This window comes from Sarcophilus harrisii, chromosome 1 (genome assembly GCF_902635505.1).
Source record: "Sarcophilus harrisii chromosome 1, mSarHar1.11, whole genome shotgun sequence".
NCBI lineage: Eukaryota > Metazoa > Chordata > Mammalia > Dasyuromorphia > Dasyuridae > Sarcophilus > Sarcophilus harrisii.
Genome location: NC_045426.1, coordinates 234,389,772 through 234,416,213, shown reverse-complemented (window position 1 = coordinate 234,416,213; position 26,442 = coordinate 234,389,772). Strand labels below are relative to the sequence as shown.

General features: G+C 32.6%; 1 protein-coding gene across 1 annotated transcript in view; it reads right to left on the bottom strand.

Annotated features, from left to right (window-relative positions):
- LVRN (laeverin) overlaps positions 1-26,442 on the bottom strand; it is a 45,677-nt gene that overhangs the window by 4,951 nt on the left and 14,284 nt on the right. The window contains exons 4-18 of the mRNA XM_031938709.1: positions 25,094-25,220; positions 23,399-23,550; positions 21,209-21,322; positions 15,478-15,627; positions 14,010-14,075; positions 13,850-13,915; positions 13,158-13,330; positions 12,069-12,145; positions 11,548-11,687; positions 9,313-9,368; positions 7,565-7,715; positions 5,880-5,968; positions 3,843-3,953; positions 2,822-2,989; positions 2,449-2,586 (exon numbers count right to left, since the gene is read on the bottom strand). Coding sequence (XP_031794569.1) covers positions 2,449-2,586; positions 2,822-2,989; positions 3,843-3,953; positions 5,880-5,968; positions 7,565-7,715; positions 9,313-9,368; positions 11,548-11,687; positions 12,069-12,145; positions 13,158-13,330; positions 13,850-13,915; positions 14,010-14,075; positions 15,478-15,627; positions 21,209-21,322; positions 23,399-23,550; positions 25,094-25,220 — 1,778 coding nt within the window. The remainder of the gene's footprint in view (positions 1-2,448; positions 2,587-2,821; positions 2,990-3,842; positions 3,954-5,879; positions 5,969-7,564; positions 7,716-9,312; positions 9,369-11,547; positions 11,688-12,068; positions 12,146-13,157; positions 13,331-13,849; positions 13,916-14,009; positions 14,076-15,477; positions 15,628-21,208; positions 21,323-23,398; positions 23,551-25,093; positions 25,221-26,442) is intronic.

Genomic DNA, 26,442 nt, shown 5'->3' with positions numbered 1-26,442 from the left:
ATCCAGAGAATTAAGGGCAGAGCCTGTTCAAAGAGGATGGGTCCTTTCTCAAGTGCTGACTCTTACAGGGGCTCCAGGGGCAAGGAATAGAAAAGTCCAGAGAACAATGATTGTGGCTCAGCCTTAAAGAATGTTGGATGCCAAAGACATTGGGTTCTTAAAATTAGCACTCTCATTCACTACATATTCTAGAAGTGGGCACAGGGTAGAGAAATTAGACTTGACAACCTGAAGAAAGATTCTTCTCCAAGTCCTATGTTCAGATGAAACTAGAGGATTTCCCATAAACTTTGCCCTTTTGCAGAAATTATCCAACAATTCAACAGAGCTCACAAGATCATGAATTAACTGTATTTCTATCCCTTTCACTTAATGCTCACAGATATTCCACAATGCTCCTAAACACTCACTTACACAACTGTAAACTGTACTTTTCTTCACTTTAGTCTTTCTCCAGTGCCTCATGTGGCCCATGAGATGACCTGGGATTATCAAAAATTATGTTATTTTTTTTCTAGTTCTATAAAAATTTTTTTGGCAGTTTGACAGGTATGTTCAGTATTATTCAGTAACAAATAGATAAATATAGTCAGATTGTCATTTTTATTATATTAGTCCAGCCTACCCATGAGCAACTGGTATTTTCCCAGTTGTTTCAATCTAACTTTATTTGGGAGAGAAGTGTTTGTAATTGTGTTCACATAGTTCTTGGGTGTCTTGGGAGGTAGACCCCCACCTATTTTATTTTGTCTACAGTAATTTTAAATGGAATTTCTCTTTCTATCTCTTGCTGATGGACTTTGTCAGTAATATATAGAAATGGTGATGATTTGTGTGGATTTATTTTATATCCTGCAACTTTGCTAAAGCTGTTGTTTCCAGTACATTTTTGGATGATTTTCTAGATTATCAAAAATTATGTCAGATGAGCACCAATTCTACCAAACTGAAAAGACATAGAGTACTGCTGATCATAATATAGAATGTTATATAAGGACCAATCCAGCTAACATCAGAAAGGTTAAATTAATTCATTAAAGCCTTAGGCATAATCTTCAAGCTTTATGTGCTTGATGTGCACAAATGTGCCTTTGGTATTCTAGCAAACCTTATAGAGCCCTTCTTAGAAAGTTGTTTTCAGATGTATCCAAAAAAATATGTAGAATTAAAAAGGAAACCATATACATAAAAGCACAGTTTTTATTTTTTCTCCTAGTTGAAGAAATTAAATGGCACAGTGAATAGAATGCTGGACATGAAGTCAGGAAGTCCCGAGTTTAAATCTGGCCTTAGATACTTCCTAGCTGTGTGATCCTAGATAAGTCATTTTACCTCTGTCATAGGTTCCTTAACTTTAAAATGGGGATTAAAAATAACTCCTACCTCCCAGGATAGTTATTTGGATCAAATGAGATAATATTCAAATAGCTTTTATTATTAAGTCTGGCAAATAGTAGGTAGGTATTAACTAAAGATTACTATTGACTGATCCCATCATTCTTCTTCTTAAAAACATTTAATGACTTCCTTTCACTCCCAAATAAACCATAAGTTCCTTTTCCTTAAAGTTAAAACCTTTCACAACTGGACAATAAGCCATACTTGTGGTCCAACATCACATTACAAACTACATATTCTATATGTTCCAGACAAACTACTCTGTTCTCCAACCTCAGTCTTCATCCTGCCCTCTCCCATGTCAAGGCCTTTGTTTACTTTATCATTTTTGTATATCTTCTCTCTCCCATTGGATTTTTTTTTCTCCTTGAAAACAGGATCTTTGACATTTCTACCACCAAATCCCTAGCATTTATCATTAATAATGTACCGTGTATATTTTTGGGGGGGAGAGTGAAGAGTCCACACCTGTAATTTCATTTGAATAGTGAATTCCTGGTAAGAAAACTCCCTTCACTCATGCAGATTAGCAGTTGTTCTTTAACTTGCTCTCACAGAATTATCTGAATACTTAAAGATACAGTAACTTGCTTAGGATTATAAAGCCAATGTGTATCAGAGAGAAGAGTTGAATTCAGGACTGTTCTTCATCTGTTAGATCACACTAACTCTTGTCTTGAACATATTATAGCTGTGCAATCTATTCTAAAATACCACTCAATAAATATGTGTACTAAAATCCATTTAATATATTTAACAAATTTATGTTTTCTCTCTTTTCTAAAAAATTTCTTTTATAATTTGCAAAGCAATGCATTAGCTTTTGCAAACACTTAACCACTGAATAAAGAACACCTTTTTCTCTTTACAACGGCCCAGACCTGAACAATCCACAGATGAATATACTTGAACCCCTAGAACACAGCATAGTGCAGGTTAAATCCAGATCATAATGAATGAAGCAGAATCAGAGGCCAAAAAAGGGACTTTTCCCCTTTTTCAAGCAGCAATTGACCCAAACAAAATGGAACCCTCTAATTTGTAACTTACCTCTTTTCTACAGCTTGCCAATTGTTGATTAAAAATTCCTTTGTTACAAGCCGGCCAATAACAGTTTCTGCTACAAGGTTCAACATAAGTGATGACTCAGAAATGACTGAGTTTTCATCCAAAGCATATTCCATAGACCTGTCAAATGTGTACACGAAAAAAAATCAAAACAAATCCCAAGTATTTTAAGTAAATGGAATTTATTGTGCAATTTTAAAATCCCCAAATGAAGCATCTTATAGTGCCCAAAGACACATATTTGTTTGACTACCAATTTCATGGGCTGATTCCCACCTCCCTTTTGCAGAGTGGGATGATGTTACTAAAATACATTTTTCTCTTAGTACCCCTTGAGTTAAATTGAAATAATCACCTATATAGTACCCAAGGATCTTTGCTGCAGGACATCGAATGAAGTAAATTTTCTTTTTCTTCTTCTAATTGACTCTTCTCATAAATACTCAACAAAAAGTCCCATTCTTTATCACTTCCCATGGCAATACCAAAACACATAACTTCATATTTAATGAGATTAGAGTTTCTATAAAATATAATATACAACATATTTTGTGATTATCATCAGTTGTCAAAGGTTGACATTACAATGAGATAAAAAATGTAATTTAAAGGCATGATATTTGATAAAATTAGAAAAGACAGGGTTTAGAGAAGTTTTAGAATTATCATTAAAGTTGAAAGTTGACCTCTGACACTTAACACTTCCTAGCTGTGTGACCCTGGGTAAATCATTTAATCCCAATTGCCTCAGCAAAAAAAAAAAAAAATTGCAAGTATGAGAATAGAACATTTTAAAGCCAGATCTGTATGGTATGTTTAAAAAAATAGCAAATAAGTGGTAAAGCAAGGCACTAGAAACAGTCTATTAGAATAATGCAAATAAAAACAAAATTCAGAGATTGCCTTTATAAATAAATATAAGCATTTATTTATGAAGGTTGATTATTTATGGTGTTACCAGCATTTTGGGAGTCTAATTGCTCATGGCACAGTATTAAATCCTGAAGAAAATAAAATAGATTGAATCACTGCCCTCTGGAAGATTGTAATCACCAATTAAAACATTGATGCAAATGAATAGTAATATAGGATATAAAGGTACTAGGATCAAATCAATTAAATCAGCACACAAAATATCACTAAGAATATTAGTAGGATACAAAGGAGAATATTAGATAAGAGATGGATAATTCATTGACTCATTTCCAAACATCCATATCATTTAACACTAGTTTAAAATGGAGATAGAGCAATAAAGGTTAGTCAAATGAAAATAGAATAATTAAGTTACAGGGCTAAAGGAATCCAGAAATAAATATAATGGAATGTGTCAAAGTAGCATAAACATTTAGGAGAGTTTGTAATATTACTCTTACTTAATGGGCTCTGAGTAATTCATCCACTTTGAGAAAATTTCCCTTGACAACTGCAGACAATCTTCAAGTCCCAACCAACATGCTCCTTCAAATATCTTTTTCAGTGATAGTCTTAAAAGAAAAGCAAAAAAAAAAAAAAAAAAAAAAAAAAACTCAGTATATTTTGCATTACTAAGTTTATTTTTCCTTTCAACTTAGAATGCAATTTGATGAACAATTCAAAAATAGCCTTCTAATTAGTTTAACTTCAAGAAAAAAGGAACTTATGAATAAGAAATATGGTCAAGATTTGCGCATGTATTTGTTGAGTGACTTTGGGGCACCAAAACTAAAACACAACAAAACTACAAGACTAAGATTTTTTTGAAAGTTAGCAGTGAATCATTGATCCCTTCTCTTCCTTCCCAAAATAGTTTATATCTCTTGTTAGTTTAGTTCCCCTTTACTTTAAAAAAAAAATGAATTATGTACAAAGTATATCAAGCTTTTGAGACAATATTCTAAAAACTAAAGTCTCTTCCTATTTTATTCAAAACTGAATTTTATCCTTTTTTTTCTCAGCCAAAGTTAGACGTGTTAAGGAAAATGGGGACAGGAAAAATATGAGTCAGCAAAGTCACTAATACGGGTCTCTAACTAGATCCCACCTTGGTCTGACATGAAGTCTATATATTTCTACAAATAAATGCATGTTCATAACAGAGTACTCTTCTGTCTACCTGAGGATGTACAAAAAAAAAAAATGAATGCAGTTTCTTTTTCCTATGATTCTCATCTCTATCTGTAATGGATCACTAATATAGGATGTACAATCTGGTTTCCCAGCTCTTTTTGGGAAGGGAGAAAAGTGAAGCAAAGAACCTTGTTAAAATGGACTATTTCAGTTCATGTAAACAACATAAATTTTAACTAAGTGGAAATAGTTCTTTAGTCAGAGGACCAGAATTTACAACTCTTCTCAACTCAGCCACTTGTTACTATCAAAATTTGTATGATCTTGAATGAGTTACAGTCTCTCTGGACCTAAGTTTTTTAAAATCTATGGACCTGTAATCTTTGCTTACTTCTCACTATGTTTCCTACAAATTCACTTAACTAACTAACACATTCTTTCAAACATAAGCCTTGCCACCTTCTACCAAACTGTCCTTTCATCCACTGTATCACTTTGCCATGAACTCATGCTCTAGTATCATATTTGAGATGGAGACAGAGGGACAAAGAAAAATATCTAAAAAGACAACTTAGAGTGGGGGGGCTAACCAGATTATATGGACAGATATAATCTTTGAATGGAAAATATATGTATGTCTATTTCAATATTCCTCAAATCTCTATATGGATATAGATATATGACTATCCCTCACTTATACATTTAAGGATATCAATATAGAGATAAAGACACATACACATATATACACATCTGTGAGAGAGGGGGAGAATCTCTTTTATATCTACAAATTCCATTCCCTTGTATCACCTATGAAATATAAGTAACAAATTTCACACATTTAGGATGTTGGTCATGGGAGGTCAGAGAAAAAGTTTAACAGGGAAAAAAATAGGGAATTAGGCAAAGGTTGTCTTCAATAACTCCTTTTGGCCTTCTCCTTAAGTGTCTATCTTCAGACATGACTATTTTTCCAGACTACTGATATTCTCAGATTTAATCCTTTTTTTTCTTTGATTTGTTTCATCCACATACCTTACAAAAGAGCAGATAAACTTGTTTATATTAAAATATAAAAATAATTTAAAACATATATACTTTTTGACTATGGTTCAATAGTTCAAGGTTTGTTCATATGTATAGTACATGACTTTAAATGTGTATATGTTTAATTTCAAAACTATAAATTTTCAGGTTTCTCTCCCCTCAGGAAGAGTGTTTCTGTGCATGGATGATATACACAAATTTCTTTATTAATTACTTATATATGTGATACTCATTCAAGTCAATAAATCTATGTATTGTATGGGCTACCTATTCAATGAATCATTCCATTCATTCAATCATCTATATTTAAAAATACTTACATAGTTATTTCATCATCTTGTATGGTATTTTCACGAATTTTATTTGAATAAATATGCCACATTGGGATAAGTTTCTTTAATAAATATTTCTAAAATGACAGAAAAAAACATATTACTGATAGCAACCCAATATTGAATTTGTCAAAAATTACCTTTTTACCCAAAAAAAGGTTATGACCAAATTATTAAAGGTTTGATTATTTTTTCTTCAAAAATTTTTATTTAATGTGTTAATATGGGTTCAAATGTTCTTGCTAACATATCCTTCATCATGATACTTTCATGCTAAGGAGACTAAATTTAATAACTTCCTCTTAATCTGGGATATTCTAAAAAAAAAAAAAAAAGAAAATTGTTTCTACAAGGGCCAAATTTCAGTTAAACATCCACCTTCTACAGTATGCTTTCCCTAATTCTTCTTAATTCTAATGCCTTCTCTCTGGTAATTATGTCTTATGTATCCTGCCTTGCCTATACATAATTGTTTGCATATTGTCTCTCCATTTAGATTTTGAGTTCCTCAAGATTAGAAACTCTTTAACCTTTCTCTCTCTCTCTCTCTCTCTCTCTCTCTCTCTCTCTCTCTCTCTCTCTCTTTCTCTCTTCCTCTCCCTCCCTCCCTCCTCTATGGTTGTTTTTGTGTGTGCTTAACACAGTGCTTGGCACATACTAAGTCCTTACTAAATATTTTCTGACTCACTGACTGGCACTGACTCCTTCGTCCCTGTTGAATTCTCTGCTAAATGAAAGCTCATCCTTATTGATTATGGATAAAGCCAATTAAAAAGCTTACATTCATTAAACAATCTGGAAGTCACCTTAGACAAGAGATAGGGAACTGTTTTATAAATGTTGAGCTTAGAATTCTTTGTTCACAATACTTTGATTTATGTAACTAATACTTGACAGCAAGTAAGTGGATTTTAAGAAAAACAAAAAGTTAGAAATTGTTAATGAAATAACTAAGTGTAATTCTTGTATTAGAAAATATCGAAAATATTTTACTTTAGTTTTAAGGGAGTTGGCAATCCTTAGCACTTTATATCTAGCTCTAAGGGAAATGATACTCTGCATTTATAGCTCTAAGGAGTGTAATCTAAGACAAAGCTTCTTAAACTATGAGTTACAATAGGGGTCATGAAACTGAATGTGGAGGGCACAAAAATTTGGCAACAGTAAAAGGTATATATTCTGCTGAGATTTAATTTTTATGTAAAAATAAACAAGCATATTTGTCTCATTAATATACAAATTGTTTTTGTCTTTAATAAATGGTAAAAATATATGTAAAACAAAGAATTATTTTAAAATAAATTTCCTTACAACTTCTTATTAGTAAATGTTTATATACCTATTTACCCAGGGTCACATAAAAATTTCTCAGATAAAAAGGGATTGCAAGTGGGAAAAGTTTAAGAAGTCCCAATTTAAGACACATGTCAAGGAACCAAGGTCCCAGAATGGCCACCTTTCATTAGTCTTCTCATATTTTCCACTCAAATTGGTCTTCTATCAAAACTCCTTTTTCTTTCTTTCTTTCCCTTTTTGACATTTTAGTCTTGGTAGAAACTATTAGGAAACTGAGAATATTGAATCACAAGAAGTCACTTTGAGAATGGCCTGCCACAAACATTCCTGCCAGAATAAAGGAAGAAAATGGGTAATATGTATCAAAGAACTATTACCTTAAGTAACAAATATGCATTATGGTTGTTCATGACAAAAAGATCAGGATGTAGTAGATTTAGGAAAACTCTACTCCATACTAGGGCTTCTTCTTCTTTAGCAAGGTACTTGGTTAAATCAAGGGCCGTTTCAATTTCATTATAACCATGCCTATTTTGTTTAGGGAAGGAAAAAAAACAACTTGTTAAACATGTCAAACATTTTCCTTCCATGTTTTGTTCTATCAAGTAAGATAAAATATGTAAAGCATCTTACAAATCTTAAATTATTACATAAATGCTAACTGTTGATATCATGTCTAAATAATTTAAAAAGCCAAAGTTTAAAAAAAATTATGGGCAAAATATAACTCAAAAAATATTATTGGCAGGTTTTTTATGTCATTTTTTCTCCAAAAAAGCCAAAATCCTTGAAAATACAAAAAATCCCAGCCCAATAATTCATTAATCAATAGGAACCAATTTATTCCTGACATGATCATATTTTCCTTAATAATCATAGATAACAATCACATATACTTTTAAGGTTTTCAAAACACATTTATATGCCTGCATTTCTTTTTAATTCCTCAACAATCTGTGAAATAGATATTTTAAACTTTAACAACACCATGAGTGATCCCTTTACCACACTGGAATGACAACTCTTTTATATCTTTGCATAGATTGTTATGACCAAAAATAAATAAATAAATGAAATAAATTTTCATCAGCCACTAGGGAAAATTATGGAGATAAACTTCTCTGAATTTAATTAGGTTTGTTCTCTATTGACAGACAAGTAGCCCCTTATGCTACTATATGTATCTGTTAATACATAACATTTCATCCCCTACCCTATACTTAATACTATTCCTAGCATGTAAAAAAAGTACTCAATAAGTGTTTGTTGATTGAGTAATAACATCATTTCTAATTCAACTAGAATAATTTTAGGAGAGTGAGATGAAAGGATAACAAACTGCAAGGAATTAAGGAGATAAGCAGTGATAAGTAAATGGAAGCAATGAATGTAGACCTCTCATTTAAATGATATACCAGCAGAAAAAAAAAGTAGGAGTAGGTGGGGGGGGGGATTTTTTACTGTAAAAACTCTTAATTTTAAATTGATATTATTTTCTTCTACTAAAGTTCTACTTTGGTACCACATCATGGCACAGAAAATGCCAGCAAGCCTAAGTTATTCTTCTTCTTTCTACTAAGTTGCAAAAGCTCTGTGTATCTATCTGGAGATTGTCTTCCAGAGGGGAATTCAGATATGTTGGGAGAAGTTCAATGGCAGAAAATTGTGCCCAAAATGAAAATTTTTTTTAACAACAAACAGTAAGTCCCAAAGACTATCTACTAAAGTATAGAGGAATTCTAATCTATATTGGTAGAGGGAGTATTCACACAGATAAATTCATAGATCCTTGCAATATCTAAGCACGTATTACTTTATCATGTAAAATACTCAGTAGTTTTTCTATATCAAATACTTTAAATAAAATCAGTTATCATCTTATGACATTTTGGAAAATATGAGCCAAATTCCATAAATAAATATTAATATGAAAATGGACTTAATAACAATTTTTTTCTTAGCCACAGATGATTTTTTTCATACAACAGAATTCCAATATAATAAAAAGTCATTGAAATAGGACTAGAGTTATATATTTTAAGAAATAGATGTGAAAGTGACAAATCATTGCTTTAAAACAAGATCCCCTAAAAATGATAAAGTCATTAGGAAAAAATATGCTTACCAGGACAATGTAAAGGCATCATCAAACAGCTTCATTCTGTCACTGACTGAAATAACCTGTATACAAACAGAAATTACAGAGTTAAAGCAAATTTGTTCAAGAAGAAAACAATCACACAACAATAACTTGGAAGTATTGTTTAAAAATGTGAATTACAACAATGAAATTCAACGGGTATCCAAAATAATCTAAAAGATGCACAATAAATATTTGTTGATTTATTATACAAAATACTACTTGAAATAACTGGTGCCTTGGTTGGATTATATAATCATTTTCAAGGTGTTTGTCCAATATATATTATATTAACACTCCTTTGTGGTAGCCAAGAAGTAGAAACAAACCAGGTTCCCATCAAGTCGGGGAACAAACAAATTATAACATATCAATATAATGGAACTATTACTGTACCATAAGAAAGAACAAATACAAAAATCTAGAGAAACAAAGGAATACATAAGAACCAAAGCAGAGGAAAATAAGCAAAACCAGAAAAATAATATATATGACTACAAGAATGGAATGGAATGAAAAGAAAAAAAGGAAAAAGAAACAGAGTATTGTATGACTATAATGACTAAACTTGACTCATAAAAGGATTTGGGAAAATCTACCTCTTTCCCTTCTTTGAAGATATTGAAGATTATGGATGTGAAATAGTACTTATATTGTCAGAAACTGTCACTGTTTTGGTTAATTTTCTCAAATTGCTTTCTTTTAATTTTTGACTCAAAAGTGAATGATTTATTATTTAGAAAAAAGAAAAGGATATATTCAGAAATAAATGTGATTAAAAAACAAAAGTCACCAAAAAGACAATAAAATTTAATGATAAATAAAAATTAAAAGCCAGTCATTCAAATTTTAAAGTATAGCACTTTCACAACGCTTCATTGGTATTGATGGATTCTAGTGAACATAGAATAAAGGACCAGATTGTTTAGAACATATTTTTCAATGAAGTCAATTTCACAAAAATCACAAAAAGGAATGTCTTCTATCATATATTCTACAATCAGTTATCTACTCCTACCACTTCCTGAGAAAGTACATTCTTCTTTGGGATAACTCCAATTCTTAAGAAGTTTGTTTTGTTTTCCTAAACAGGTCTCTTGGAATAGCAGAAAGAAAACAAGATTTTCAGCCAAAAAACTTAGGTCCATATTTAAACTGTTCTACAGTTTATAAAATGATATGCACATAATCTTCCTCACAAGTGTTTTTTCATGGAGAAAGCACTCTATAAATTTGAAGTAATAAATATGAGTAGTAATTATTATCTTTGGAGGTTAAGGAGTGAAATGAATCTCAGGAAACAGAGAAGGTGGGAAAAGAGTATCTCATCTCCTTTCTGTGTAGAAACAAAACAATTTTGTGTAGACCTGCTCTATTATATCAAAAACCATCACCAAATAGAGGCAGGATGGTAGAAGTTACATATAAAACTGAATTCTATAGCTATTCAAATAATCATCATATTCTCCCTCCCCATCAGGAAATTCCATCATGCTAACTTTGAAGAGTTAGAGTAATAAAAGCTCCTTTGAAAACAACCTTTTAGTAGCCTGATCCTTGTCTAAATATAAATAACACTTAACATTTACATAGAACTTTATGGTTTGCTATATTTTTATAAATTTATAAAATATTGTATTATAAATATTCCCTAGTTTTATACTATTGTGAAGATAAGTGCTCTTATTATGCTCATTTTACACATAAAGTGATTGAGGAAAATTAAGGTTAAGTGATTGGCTAATATCTGACACTGGATCTGAACTCTTTCTGGTGCCATCTAGGCAGCCTTATTCCAAACAACACCAAACCACTAAAATCACATTTAAATGTCAAAAAAAATTGTAGGAAAAAAATGCAAAAGCCATTTCACAGGGTTAAAAGGAAATCAATTGTTAGGTGACTAAAACAAATTCTCCTCTCCTGACAATATTCCCTACAGGTATATTCCTATATAGTAGGAGTTGTAAAAGTTTACAAACCCTATTGGCAGTCTGATAAAGTCAATGGACTCCTTCTTAGAATAATGTTTCAAATTGCAAAAAATAAAATATATAGGATTTCTAAGGAAATGAACTAATAAAAGAGTTATCAAATTTTTTTTAAAATTCACAGACCCTAGGGTAAGAACTCTTGCTTCATCTCCAGTAGATAAAAGAATATAACACATTGTTGATGTAATTAAGTAAAATATACAAAAAGTCAAAGTTTATTTCTTACCTTTGGGTCTTTTTCAAGCATTAAACATATTTTCTTCCAACCCAATTGATCATAATTAGCCATATAATATCCAGTTGTATTAAAATTTAAAATTGCCCAGTCGTGTTCTGAATCTGATAGTTGCATTTCAGGAAATACTTCTGCAAAAGTAAGTTTTTTAAATATTGTTTTTATATGTAGTTTCTCATCAGTATTTAATGTATATACATACATACATTTAACGTATATACTGACATACATATATAGTTCCAAACCACAGATATATCAAAACAAAGAGAGAAGAGCTGGTAACTCAACAGATTCTTGCTTGATTAAAATGAAAAATTCTGTATTGAATTGTTTTTTTTTTTTTGCATACACAATACTTTTCAATTGAATTTATATTCCCATTGCAGATATGCATCCTATTTTAATTTTAAATGAAATACTTCCCAAAAGTTACTGACTTCAAATTTTTATTTTTTGCATTTATATACATGAACTCTTATTTGAAAAAGGAAAATGAGAGAGACGATACTTACTGCTATTATTATCTAACCAGACTAATGGTTGTACAACTCCACTTTTCATCCAATTAATGGGAACAGTCCATGTGTTACTTATTGGAGGAAAAAAATATTTGGTTAATTATCATATAAAATAAAATACATTCCAAATAAACACAAAATAAAATTTTAAAAGAGAAGATAGAATAAAAACCTCCAAATTTTAGTTCTTCTTGCTTCCCTTTTGCCATCATGATGTTCCTAGTCTTCTGTCAAGATATCCTGCCTTCTATTTTTATTTCCTTCTTCCTTTTCATTCCATTACACTTTTTTCTTCTTACTTTATGCTTTTCAATACCTAGTTATAAGCTAGAAAGCCAACTAAGGACACTGTTAAGAGAACTACCTACATAGGATTTTTGCAAATTAATTTCCAAATGAGGTTTATGCTACATTTTCAGTTAGCTGGCTTCCCAAAAGGATCCAGTTTACTGCTGACATACAAAATAAAAACAACTGTAACAACTAGATTATAAGATACTTAAAGATGGGAATATCTTATTCATCATTGCATCCCTTTATAGTACCCTGCATGCACTAGGCTCTCCTCAAATAATTGTTGAATGGAATTGAATTATATCTCCTTCTCTCCATTCCCCACCAAAAAAAAGTATAAAGCTAGTTAGGAAGAAAAGAAACAAATCATTATCACCAATAGCTTCAAAATATTTATCAGCCTGCAAAACTCTATTTATCTGAAAAATGTTTAATAGCCTTCCCATATTCATTTATATTAATAGAATGATTCCTTCAATGACAAATGAATAAAGACCCATCTTTTGAAGAAATGCACTATTTGTATTTTATAGATTCTGCCTTCTTATTAAAAATTCTTACTCTTCAGTTTTCTGTGGTACCCAGCTAATTGACAGACTGTGTTCAGCACTGAAGGGAGAAGGTCCCACTCCATGACCTAGAGAACCACATATAACTGCCTTCAAAACCCAAAAGAGTACACAGCATTTAATAAGGGTAATCTTTTCTCATCTTTAGCACCAGCTTTCTATCTTAGTAGAATTCATCCCAATCCCAAAGACAGGTAAAATAAAGGTCAAGCTAACATACTTGTGGAAGGGAGTAATCTGGTCTTTATCCTTAGCAAGAAAGAATGGCTGCTGGTTGACCTTGCCAGTAGACACATCTAATGTTATAATTGGACATCCACTTTGGTGTGTCCATTTGTCCATTATACTTTTTACTGATGCTGGCAAAAGAACTTCATTCTGGTTGTTTAGAACCTATTTTTTAAAAACACAAAATCATACAAATATGATGAAATAACCTTTTGCAAATCATCCCCTTTAAGAACTTGTTTTGTTATTATACTCAGCATTCACCACACACCAATGGGTTCAGTTGGTTTTGTGCCAAACCTTAGAATTGGATTCATTCCCTGGGTTTCTCGAATGGTCAGTGCTATTTAAATATACATCCTGATATTGTTCTCCTATAGTCTTTTGATATAAATAGAACTCTACACACAGCTTTTGCATCTTAAAAGTATTATACCATATCAAATTTCTACCCTAAGAATTTTCTATCTGACTTGCAACATATGTGATCTTATTCATTACAATGTTATCTCCCTAGAGAATAGAGGCTGTCCTATTTTTCTATTTATGCCCCAACCCAGTACAGAGGTCATTGAACATAGTAAAAGCTTTATAATTTTTTTCATTCATTCATTCACAGAATGCAGGAAATGTGTATCACTGGACATACTAAAGATTGTATAAGTAAAAAAGAAGGAAAAGTACCATTTGAAAATGATTCCATAGATCATCTTGTTCAGCATTTGAGAATGCAAATGTTTTCAAATATGACTGTGGAGAAATGGAAGTCATGATTAAATGAATGATAACTGATGCCAAAAAAGCAGCATTCACTCTTCAGGAAACTTTATTTTTCCAAACTTACTTGGAGTCCTCTAATGAACAGATCCTCACCAAGACAATTTGAAAACATCCGGATTATACAACCTCCCTGAAGCACAAGAAAATCAGGGGACATTATTATAATGAAATTAAGTATTTATGGACCAAGAAACAGTCATTTTCTAAATATAACAAATTTCTGAGTACTCAGCACATGCTAAAAATGAATTCTATTTTCCCTCACTGTGTATCTAGAAAAAATGCTAGAAAAGTGATCTAAAGCTATCCTTGAGTTGAAGTGTAAACTTCTAGAGTTCTATATCTAAAGAAAACTTATCAAACAAAAAATAAAATGGCTAAATAGTTGTTAATTGCTTATATGATAAATATATTCTCTACCTTACAAAAGGATTCATCCTACATTTCCTTTAAACAATAAGCTACTTGGCAAGGAATTAATTTGAATGGATGCCCATCAATTGGGGAATGGCTGAATAAGTAAATGAATGGCATGGAATACTATTGTTCTATAAGAAATGAGCAGGCTGATTTCAGAAAAGCCTGGAAAGACTTATATGAACTAATGCTAAGTAAAGTGAGCAGAACCAAGAGAACATCATTGATAGCAACAACAAGATTATGTGACAATCACCTGTGAGAGACTTGGCTCTTTTCAACAATGAGGTGACGGAAGGAAATAATAATAGATTTGTAATGGAAAGTCCCATCCACATCCAGAGCAAGAACGATGGGAAACTGAATGTAAATTAAAGCATAGTATTTTCACCTTGCTGTTGTGAGTTTTGTTGTCTGTTGCTTGGGTTTTTTTTTTTCCTTTTGATCTGATTTTTTTTTTTTTTGCAGAATGATGAATATTGAAATATGTTTAGAGGAATTGTTAGTTGGCTATTTTGTTAAGGGGGAAAGGAAAAATAGAGGGAGAAAAACTAGAACATAAGATTTTGCAAAGGTGAATGTTGAAAACTATCTTGGCATTTATTTGGACAAATAAAATTCTATTAAAAAGGAAAAATAATAAGCTGTTTTAGAAGATTTGTAATTAATTCTAGGTACAAAATGAGTAGGTACTCTGTAAGGGAATTGTATGGTACAGTGCACAAAGAACTGGACTTGGAGTCCAGAAAACCTGAGTTCAAATGCTGTCTCAGACAATTACTAGCTATGTGTCCCTTAATTACTTTCAGCCTCCTTCTTCTACATGTAAAAATAAAAATAGCATCTATCTTACATGGTTGTAAGGCTTCATTGAGATAATATATGTAAAGTGCTTTCCATCCTTTAAAGCATTATTAAATGCTAGCTATTATTATTGATTATATTGGGGGAAAAAACCAACTGTTTGTTCCAACAGATCTATTGAACAATATGAGGTATATCTTCTGCAATTAAAATTTTATAGTAGGCATTTTGTTCTGTGAGCTATACAATCCATCTTTTAATCAGACTTCTGAATAGGTACATAATAAAATGAGACAAATAATTGCATTTACCTTTTTATAAATATACTCATCAAAGAGAACATTTATGTCACTTGTTTTTGTGTAATTTACGACCTTTGTAGATATACTTCGATCTATCATCACATGATCTTGCTTGAGAATGAAACTCATAAATGAATGATAAAAGAATTCATTCTGAAACTAGAAAAGTAAAGAACAAATTAGTCCCAGAAAACAGAAAACAGATTCAAAGTTCCTGAAGTATAGCCAAAAAGTAATATCATTGTAGAAATAATGCTCTGCATGTTAAGAGTATTACATATAATTGTTTCTTTGACAAAGAAATTCTAGTAAACCTCTTAAATAAAGTCTCTTCTGTCCCTAAGTAGGACCAGAAATCTAAATATCAAAGGAAGGAAAAACAAGGTTCTAGAGAACAGTAGAGATACCGTCATATAAAAGGTAATACAATAATATTTCAACAGGAACATAGTAGTGATTGGTGAATCCATGCTCAGATGCACTGAGGAAACTATTGGTTATTTAAATAATAAGGTCAACTGTAATCTTGGGTCATGCATCCATGATGAGATAGAGAAGGTCTTCCAAGAACTGTCAAACTCACTATCTACTTCTGGTGATTTGGGGGAAAGAGAGGGAGAATAATATTATTAAAATAGGAGTTCTTCACCTTTTTGTGTCATGGATTCCCATTAGCAGCCTAGGAAAATCCATGGATACCTTTTCAGAATAATGTTTTTAAATAATTGAAGGAAGTCCTAAATTCCAGTTAAAGAGCAAAAATAAAAATATAATTTTTCCCATTCAAGTTCACGTCCCACTCCCAAATCTACCCACAGAATTCTTGAAGTTTTATAGACCACAAAAACTCCTGTACTAAAAAAATATATAAAAAACATTGCTAATGACACTGAAGTCCTAGGCAAAAAGCTGAAGATCTCGTGGGATACAGGTAATATTTTTATCACTATCTTTTATTGAATATAGGAGTGATCAAAAGAGGAAGGAAGATTTAGAAAGTGGAAATTGACTAAAATTGCTGCATGAGAATGAGATTTGAATGTTTGGAAGACAACTTAAAATATAGAAATGATGGATTCCTGGCAAGGGATGGAATGTATGTCAGGACTGATAAAAATATATCTGTCTGTAATCTTATGAATAGTACCCAAAAAAAGGAAAGGAAGAAAGAAAACTACCCACGTAGATCTGACAAGCCTAGAAGATGAGTAGCGAAATAAACACAAAAGATATATATAAATCTAGACATAGAGAGATAGAAAGCACTATATACAATATAAGAAAGAAGAGCAAATAAATGGACCAGTGATTCATAAGAGACCTCAGGTATCTATATAGAAATGCACAAAGTTTTGAGGTGGGTTAATAAGTGGGTGGAACAGCAGATCTTTATGCAAAGGTGACATTAATCTAAAAAAATATCAAAGTACATCTGGTAGGATAGGACTCATTTTTGCAATTTGGCTCTGGACCTGGATATCATATAAAAAAAACAAAATGGATAAAAGGAGTTGTGGATTATTATTGCATTTTGCTGTTAATAGTTCACATTTACATACTACTTTAAGGTTTGCTAAGACTTTTCTTCACAGCAATCTTCTGAGAATGCAAGGATTATCATGCTCCTGCAGATAAGGAGGCAGAGACCTCACACAAGCTAGTTAAGTGTCTCAGAAAGGTTTGAAATACTATGTCTTCTGACTCAGAAGCTTAAGTCATGCTGTCTTTCTTATATTAAGATCATATACTTATATATCTTCTCCCTTAAAGGGAGAGATATATTTGGATGAGGATTAACATGTAGAAAAAGGAAGTTGTAGTTTTCAGGAGGCATATTTTAGACTCCCTAGGCAAGAGGAGAAAATAGATGAAAAGTTTGGAGAAAATATGCCATAGATAAGTGATAAAGAATTTTAACTATCTGGGCAACTGCTAATACACTCTCTTCAAGAAAGTTTCTCTGATGAGGGTCTCATTTCCACAAAATATAAGGAACTGATTCAAATTTACAAGAGTAAAAACCATTCCCCAACTGATAAATGGTACATGATTAAAAACAGGCTGTCTTTTTTTTTTTTTTTTTTTCTTTTTTGCTGAGGCAATTGGGGCTAAGGGAGTTAAGTGCCCGGGATCACACAGCTAGGAAGTGTTAAGTGTCTGAGGTCAAATTTGAATTCAGGTCCTCCTGACTTCAGGACTGGTGCTCTATGCACTTCACTAACTAGCTACCCCAGCAGTTTTCTAAGGAAGAAATTAAAGTGATTGATAGCCATGTAAAACTGTTTCACTAATAATTAGAGAAATGAAAATTAAAATAACTGAGGTTTTGCCTCATACTTATCAGACTGGTCAAATTGATAAAAAGGAAAATGATGAATGTTGGAATAACTGCAAGCAAATGGGTATATTAATGCCCTATTGGTGGAGCTTTGTATTGGTCCAACAATTCTGGAAATCTAGCAATTTGGAACTATGCCCCCCAAATTACTAGCACATGCCTACCATTTGACTCAGTAATACCACTACTAAAAAAGATAAAAGAAAGAAGAATTGGCCCCTTCTATGCAAACATATTTATAGCAACTCTTTTGGTGGGGAAAAGCTGGAATCTAAGAGGATATTCATCAAATGGCTGAATTTGATGGCTGAATAAACTATGGCATATAAATGTAATGAAATATTATTGTGCTATAAGAAATGATGAAAGATTGTATGTGATAACAACAAAATTATACAATGATCAATTCTGATGGACGTGGCTCTTTCCAACAATGATAAGATTCAGGCCAGTTCCAATAAACTTGTGATGAAGAGAACTGTCTACACCCAGAGAGAGGACTCTGGGAACTGAGTCTGGACCACAACATAGTATTTTCTTTCTGGTTGTTCATTTGCATTTTGTTTTCTTTCTCAATTTTTTTCCCTTTTTGATCTGATTTTTCTTGTGCAGCAAGATAATTGTATAAATAGGCATATCTATATTGGATTTAACATTTATACCTGACATCCAGGGGAAGAGATAAGGGGAAGAAGGGGAAAATTTGGAACATTAGGTTTTGCAAGGATCAATGTTGAAAAATTACTCATGCATATGGTTTGTAAATAAAAAGCTTTAATAAAAAAATTTCAAAGCAAATAAATAAATAATCAGTAATGATAAATGGGGGAAAAAAGAAATGATGAAAGTGTCAATTTCAGAAAAACTTGAGGAGACTTCTATGAATTAATACAGAGTGAAGTGGGCAGATCCAAAAGAATAATTTTTATGCTAACAACAACATTGTAAATAAATATAACTGAGTGATATAAGAATTCTGATCAAAGTAATAACCAACTATAACAGAGGATTGATGATGAAGCATACTGACCAATTCTGATGGACTTGGCCATCTTCAGCATCTAAATTAGGTGCTTCCACTCCCTCACACTCACAGTACTTTTAACTCTTCTCTAATTGAGTCTGTACCCCAACTCTTGCAGGGCTATTCTAAACATTCTCTTCTGCCTTCAAACCTTCCATACCTCTCCATTTTTCCATCTTCTCAGCTAAAGACATCAATTTATATTTTACTGTGAAAATAGAGGTCATTTGTTAAGCGATCCCTCTTTTCCCATTCTCTTTGTCTTGAAATTCTTTGACATCATGTTTTACTCTCTCCTCATTTCCTTCTTTTCACCAGGATCCACCCTTTCTAATGTGCTCTTACTCTCATCCTCTTCTCTTTTCTCTAGCAGATTAAAGCCTCAATCATTCTTGCTTGCTTTCTTGAATCACCAACCTTTTCCTGTTTAATGGTTCTTTCTGTCTCCAAATACGTCTCCTCTATCCTTAAAAACAAAAAACCAATTTTGCTCCCTTCAGAGTTATTTGGACATACGTCCCATAATTGTGGGTGTATCTTATTCTTTATTTTGATCCTTGTTCTCTTTTCTGTTGATGCTTCCTCATTTTTCTTACCTCTTTGTCTCCAATGGATAATCATCTCTGTGCAAATGATTCCCATATCTAACTAGCTCCAGTTTCTATCCTGAGCTCTCATCCCACCTTACCAATTATCTATTAGACTTTTCAAGCTTAATAGCCCAAACAGCAGCCATTATCTTTCCTCCACAAAACTCATTTCTTTTTACAACTTTCCTCTCTTAGTTCAAGGTAACACTATTCTTGACACCCAGTTTTCATATCTGGGCATTATCTTTGACTCCTCAGTCTCCTTCATCCCACATTCAGTTACCAAATCTTGTACAGACAGTTGCTTCTACTTTGTGTCTGTTCCTTTCTTAACTGCTAACAAAGCTACCATCTCAGTTAGACCCCTATTATCTTGTGTAACCTGGAGAGGACAAGGCAACTATACAAAGTTTAAAGAAGAGAAGGAGGATCCAGCAATGGAAAAGAACAAAGGATTAAGGGATGAATCTTGGGGAACTCCCAAAATAAGAAGGCATAAGACAAAAGAGGATCCAGAAAAGGACATAGAAAAAAGAATTAAAATCAGTGGAAGAAATTCAGAGTGGTTAGTGTTAAAGAAACTAAAGAAACAGCAGCAAGGAGATAAGAGCAATATCCTAACTCCTGCCTCCATGCAAGTTAGACTAGTTTTTCCTTTTAAAGGATATTAAAACTATCTTCAACATTTTGTTGGTTCAGGAATAGCTCAGGCTATTGACATCAATTTCTGGTCACCAGAAAACAAAACAGCCATGAGGACCTCTGGGAGCTGTCTCTCATATTTGACCAGAGGAAAAGGATGAATAGCCCAAGCCAGGGACCTTCTCTCAGCTGAATCAGCTTGAAATACCCTCAAGGCTTATCCATGTTGAATATCCTTTTCCTATCATAGATAAGTAAATTATCTTTTGTTAATTCTTGAATGACCTAGAAGTATCTCATTTTGTCCAATATCTAACCTACCAGGGGAATGGCTAGAATTAGGCCCAGTCCAAAACAAAAGAAATGTCGACAGGGCCAAAAAAAAAAAAGTTCAAAAGGTTTGAGGATGAGAACTGAGAAAAGGCTGTATATTAGGACATCAAGTCTGTCTTATAATGTATTACTGTAGCATATTTTTGAAAAGTAAAATGCAAATAAATCAATTTGGCTTCATTATGTACTAAAACTATTTCATAATAAGATACTACAAAAATATATCCAAAATGTTTTGTGTTTTTCTTAAAGGACCTATGTCTTCATTGAAAATGAGAGCTCCCACTGGGGGAACCCTCTCTATAAGTTGGGACTTTTTCTGCCACTTATATTCTTAAAGAATTCTTAATTCCCTGGAATCCTTGAGAGGTTAACTGATTTTCTCAAGGTCACATAGCTAAAATGTGTCAGAAGCAGGACTGAAGCAGTCAGGTAATACTATGGATAGAACACAGGGCCTAGAGTTTAAAAGACTCAAATTCAAATTTGACCTAAGACACTTTGTCTCTTTATCTGTAAAATGAAGATAATTATATCTTCTACTTTCTCCAGGTTGTTGTGAGGATCTAAGATAATATTTGTAAAGCTCTTTATAAATTTCAAAGTATAATGTAAACAATAGCTATTATTGAACAAATTAGATATCGGTGGCCAAGAAAATTTCTTCTCTTAATATGGCAAAAAAATTCGAAATTATATAGTATTACTGGTTAGTCATATATACTCAAATAATATAGATATGATTAAAGTAGTCTAATAAACTTATAGATAAGTAACTTCAACAAATACTCAAAAACTGAACTAAATACTTACTTGGAATATTTGAGGATTAAACTCTTTCATCATATAATACTCAAAATAAGATGCAAATCCTTCATTGAGCCAAGCATCATTCCACCACTTCATAGTAACTAAGTTTCCAAACCACTGTGGATATAGAGACAAAGAAAAAGAAAATCTTTTACATTTCATTCATATTCAGGTCTCTGTATTTTCTCATATTCAATGTTTATTTTCTTATATTTGATGTGTATATAACATCAAGAAATATTTTTACTTTACTTGGTATGTAGAAAGAACCTAAAAATTCAATTTAAACCCCCTATGTTTTCACTATGTCTTAAAGATACCAGTCATGAGTGACTTTGTAGTCATTATTGCCAAAGAAAAAAACAAAAACAAAAACAAAAACAAAAAAAACCCACATACATCTCCCATAAGATCTGGACGTTTTTAAAAGCTTGTCCAATTATTCATTTTAACTTTAAAATAATCAGTTTTAAATCAAATACTCTTAAAAGCACATTCTTTCTCAGGATGCAGTCCTGCCCCCCTTCCATTTTTTAAACTTTGTGTTTTGTTTAAATCTGTGTTTTTCTAGGGGGTAGAGATCTCCCAATATAAAGCTTCCTTTTTCTAGTGAATATCAGCAACCCACCTATAATTCACAAACAAGTATGTTAAGTCTACAATTTAGAGAGTTGTCTGAGGCACTTCCAGGTGCCTTAATTGTGGTCTTATAGTTTATGTGAAAAGGTCTTGCACCCAGATCTTGGGTCAGCTCTTTCTCCTCTCTATCTCTCAGTTTTATTTAAGAGCAATTCCTGTCAAGTTAAGCACAATGGAAACCTTTTATGCAATTGGTTTTGGGGAACCAAAGAAACATACTTTCTGGCATAAATCATGCTACTGTATTGGATATAATTGTTATGTTTCAAGAGGCATGAGTTGATCTGTGGTATATGCAGACTTGTACAACTGTTGCATTGTTATTATAAATATTGCTATTATTTTGTTTCTTGGTCATGTCTGACTCTACAAGATTCCACATATTTTCTTGGCAAAGATAATAGAGTTGTTTGCCATTCTTTCTTCAGTGTGTCCTCAATACAGGTGAGGAACTGAGGCAATCAGAGTTAAGTGATTTGTCCAGGGTCACACAGCTAGTAAATATCTGAGACCAGAATTGAACTTAGATCTTCTGATTCCAGATCTGGTGCTCTATCCACTGCAACATCTAGTTGCCCATTATAAATATTAGTTATTTTCTTTTTGCACTTAAAAAAAAAGAAAATGTCAACAAATAATAGACAGAACTAGGGAAAGAATAAAGAAGTTTGCAAAATTGTCAAATTCATTTTGTGATATGTAATCAAATTCCTAAAACAGATGTGATATATTAATATCTGGCAGTTTGAATTCCATAATGCCATGACTGTAATACAATGACAATTTGGGGATATTGATTAGACTTCATATTGCCACCTTATTGAAAGCTGTGGCATCTGTAATTTCATCTACATATTACTTTTCTACATCTTCTTAGTGAGGCATCTAGGGATGAGTTTTGCTGAAAAAATGTCAAGTTTGTAGTTGGGATGAGTTTCATTGAAAAAATGTTCTTAATGCTCTAAAAGTGAAGGTATGCTGATATGCTTCCTTTCCTCCCCCCCACCCCCCCCCAAAAAAAGAAAGAAAGAAAAACTAAATTTCTAAAACCACCATGAGGAATAATGACACAGTGAAAATATTTTCTTGCTAATCTGCTCTTCTTTCAGAATCCCATGAATTAAGTGAATTTTTGTTTTCCTTATGGACATTTATAAATCTGTTGTCCTCCATTTCTGTACCATTTTCTGCAGAGGAAAAAATCTATAATTGTTGACTATTTGCAATTAAATTCAAGTCAAAAGATATCCTGAATCTATTTTCTTATAAAGATGAAGATTAACAAACACATACATTTTTCTAATTCTGCTTAAGTTATTTCCTTAACCAATATTTGTGAGGTCAGTTGGAAATTCCAAAATATATATTTAACTGGATTAGAAGGTCCTGCCAATGATATTGCCTTATTTCCTTTCAAATTCCAATTTTATCCAGAACAAATAAAAACACTGATTACACACAAACTTCTGTAGCTGTTACACAATGACTTTTTTCTTTGTGAAGAAGCGTTGAATACTTTCAGATTAAATTTTAGAAGAGTGTTTTACCACATGCCTGATGTGCGATTTCGTGTGCGACAATGGACATAATCATGATTTTTCTCTCTGGGAGGTCATCCTTTGTTTGCATCAATAAAAGATCATCAAATGTTATTAGTCCCCAATTTTCCATTGCTTGTGAATTAAAAGTAGGAAATCCAATGAGATCTAAGTGGATTGATATGAAAGGAAAAAAATAGACCATTACCTCTTTAAAATACAAAATTTTATTCTTGCATATACATTAAAAGAATTTCATGTTCATTATTTTGTTGTCTCAGTGGTCATTGTTTTTGCCTAAAAGAAATAACAAGACATGATTTTCTTATTTATTCCCTATTGTACTATGCAAATTAATTAAATTGGGAAATGTTGCCCTATGCAAAGCCTTCATTTTGCCTAATGTATCAAATTTTAGCTCCTCAACTTAACTCTCAAGGCATTTTCTCAATTCTTCCATCCCACATCCTCTTTAATGTCCCTTTCAACTCCAGTAAAATCATTTTGTCCCTGGCCAAAGTTGTCAACTGCTACTTTTCTGTCTTTGATCTTTCCATTCTTCCCCCCTAAAATTCTCTTGTTCCCTCCCCTCCATCAATTTATATCCATTATTTCCATCAATATAGTTGAACCCTCTCCCTTCCCAAGAAGCCTTTGTTGATTGTCATTACTTTGGCTTTCACTTCCTCTTAACATTTATATACTGTACCCTATTTTCACGAGTTCATTTATTTTTTTTTCCACTCACATCTTGCCTTTTAAAGACTGCATTTTTTTTTTCTTCTCAACCTGATTTCCAAGATTTTTTGGAGCAAAGCCAGAAGTCTCTTTTCTTTTGTATCTCTGTCAGCACCTTAACTGTGATATGCATATAGCAGGTGCTCAAAAGATTCTTGTTAATAATGCTTTCTGAATCCCTTTTTACCCTGTGATTCTAGTTGCTCTTCCTACTATAAAAACTTACTTGAATGTGACATACCTACAGCTGGCTAGGATTTGGGGCAATTTAGCAGCATATGCAAAGTAAAAGGGTGAAATAGCAATAAAACCAAAAGTTTCATTTCCCTTCTTTTCATGAAGGTATTTTGCCATTTTTCTTTTGAGATCTATAATTTTTGTCCAAATTTACCATGCAATCTTATGCCACCTTGTATATTCTTAGGCAATTTCAGGCCACTGTTGCCATCAAATAACGCAATCTATTCATGAATAGTGGAACTATTGCTCTACTCAAGCAGAGGTTGGAAAATTCTGGTATGGCCCACAAGGTAAAAAAAAATATTTTTTATGTTTTTAATGTAATTTATAAGTCACAGATCAGGCCAAAGTTAAAAACAAATGGCAAGCCAGATTTAGTTATTATTGATTCTAGCTTATTGCAAAGGATACACATGGAACTGAGGTTACTGTTGTCAATACTAAACACTAAATAACTGTAAGAAAGTATTCTAGGAGAGGAAAAATTAAATATTTGCAGAAAAATATTAGTGAATTGTGGATCACTGAAGATAGAAGTATGACCAAGTCAACTTTCAGGAATAAAATGAGATTTGGAGAATGTTAGGAAGAAAGACTTAAATGACTTGAGTATGAACTAAAGTAATTCAGCACTGTCATTTCTCTTTTTTCTTAATAAATATTAAATAATATCCATTTTGACCAATGTGCATCAATCCTGAAAAATCAACTTACAACAGGAAAATTATCTTACCTATTTTTGGAAGAGGATAACTAACATTAAGTAAATCTTCCAGCTTTGATAAGATAGGGCCTGAGATACTCAAAGAAAAGTCTGCTTTCCCTTTAGCAATTGCATCTTTATGAGCCCAAATCCGTACCTAGAAAAACCAAAAGCAGAAATGAAGACAATTATCCGTTCTGGATTTGATATGACAACCTATTTTCTGTGATGATATTTTTGAGAGATTCCTCCCTTACTTTCCCTGCCAGAGAAAAGAGATTAAGGAATAGTCCTGGCATAGAGAACTCCAAAACAAGGAAACTCCTAGCAATTCAGGTAGGCAGATTCTTTGCAACTGCAAACTGTAAATAGCTGTCTAAAGTACTGAGAGATAATTTGTCCATGGTCAAAAAGCCAAGCATGGAGGAACATCTTGGCTCTGAGGTCAATTCTTTATCCTTTCTACCAGGCTTCCTCTCATTTTCAAGACTTATTCTACATTGTAATTGTATTTGATTCTATCCCTGAATTAAAGGTTGGCTCCAGGCAAAATTGTGACATAGATGATGTTTGTCTTGGGTAACCCTTGTCTTTTAACCATTCTCTCTTTCTATCCAATGCTATCCCACCTAAGTAGCTCATCATTGTTTCATGCCTGCTGCACCTTGGCTTAAATCCTTCCTGCTGAACCCTAACCATCTTAGGTTTGCCATTGCCATATTCTTTTCCTGATTCTTTTAGGTCACTTCAACCACTGACGCTTAACTATCTTGAATTTCATTATTCACCCCAGGCTCTCTGCTTCCTCCAACATGACAGCAAATTTAGTAAAAAACCAATTTATGGGGGCAGCTAGGTAGTGCAGTAGATAGAGCACCAGCCCTGAAGTCAGGAGGACCTGAATTCAAATCTGACCCTAATACTTCTTAGCTATGTGACCCTGGACAAGTCACTTAACCCAACTGCCTCAGCCAAAGAAAAGGAAAACTAATTTATGCTCATGGGAAGCGAGGGAAAGGCCACCAGCACACTTAATTCCATTCCTTCTCCCCAACAACTTCTCTGCATGAGAATTGAACCCAAGTTGGGTTGAATTGGATTAACTAGCCCCTCAAATTGCATGTCTACGGGCTTCATTTGAAAATTTTTGTATGGGTCCATCCAATAAATTTCAAATTGCCTTAGTAGATAGTAAGGATGTAGGGTTAATGAAATGTCCTCTTACATCAATCAATAAGCAAATATTTAATAAGTACTTAGTATGTACCAGACATTGTGCTATGCCCTGGAGATACAAACATAAGCCTTAAAAGGAGGTAATGTCAAACTCAAATAAAATGAAATCAGTCAGCATATTTACTTAGAAAGCCTCAAGTGAA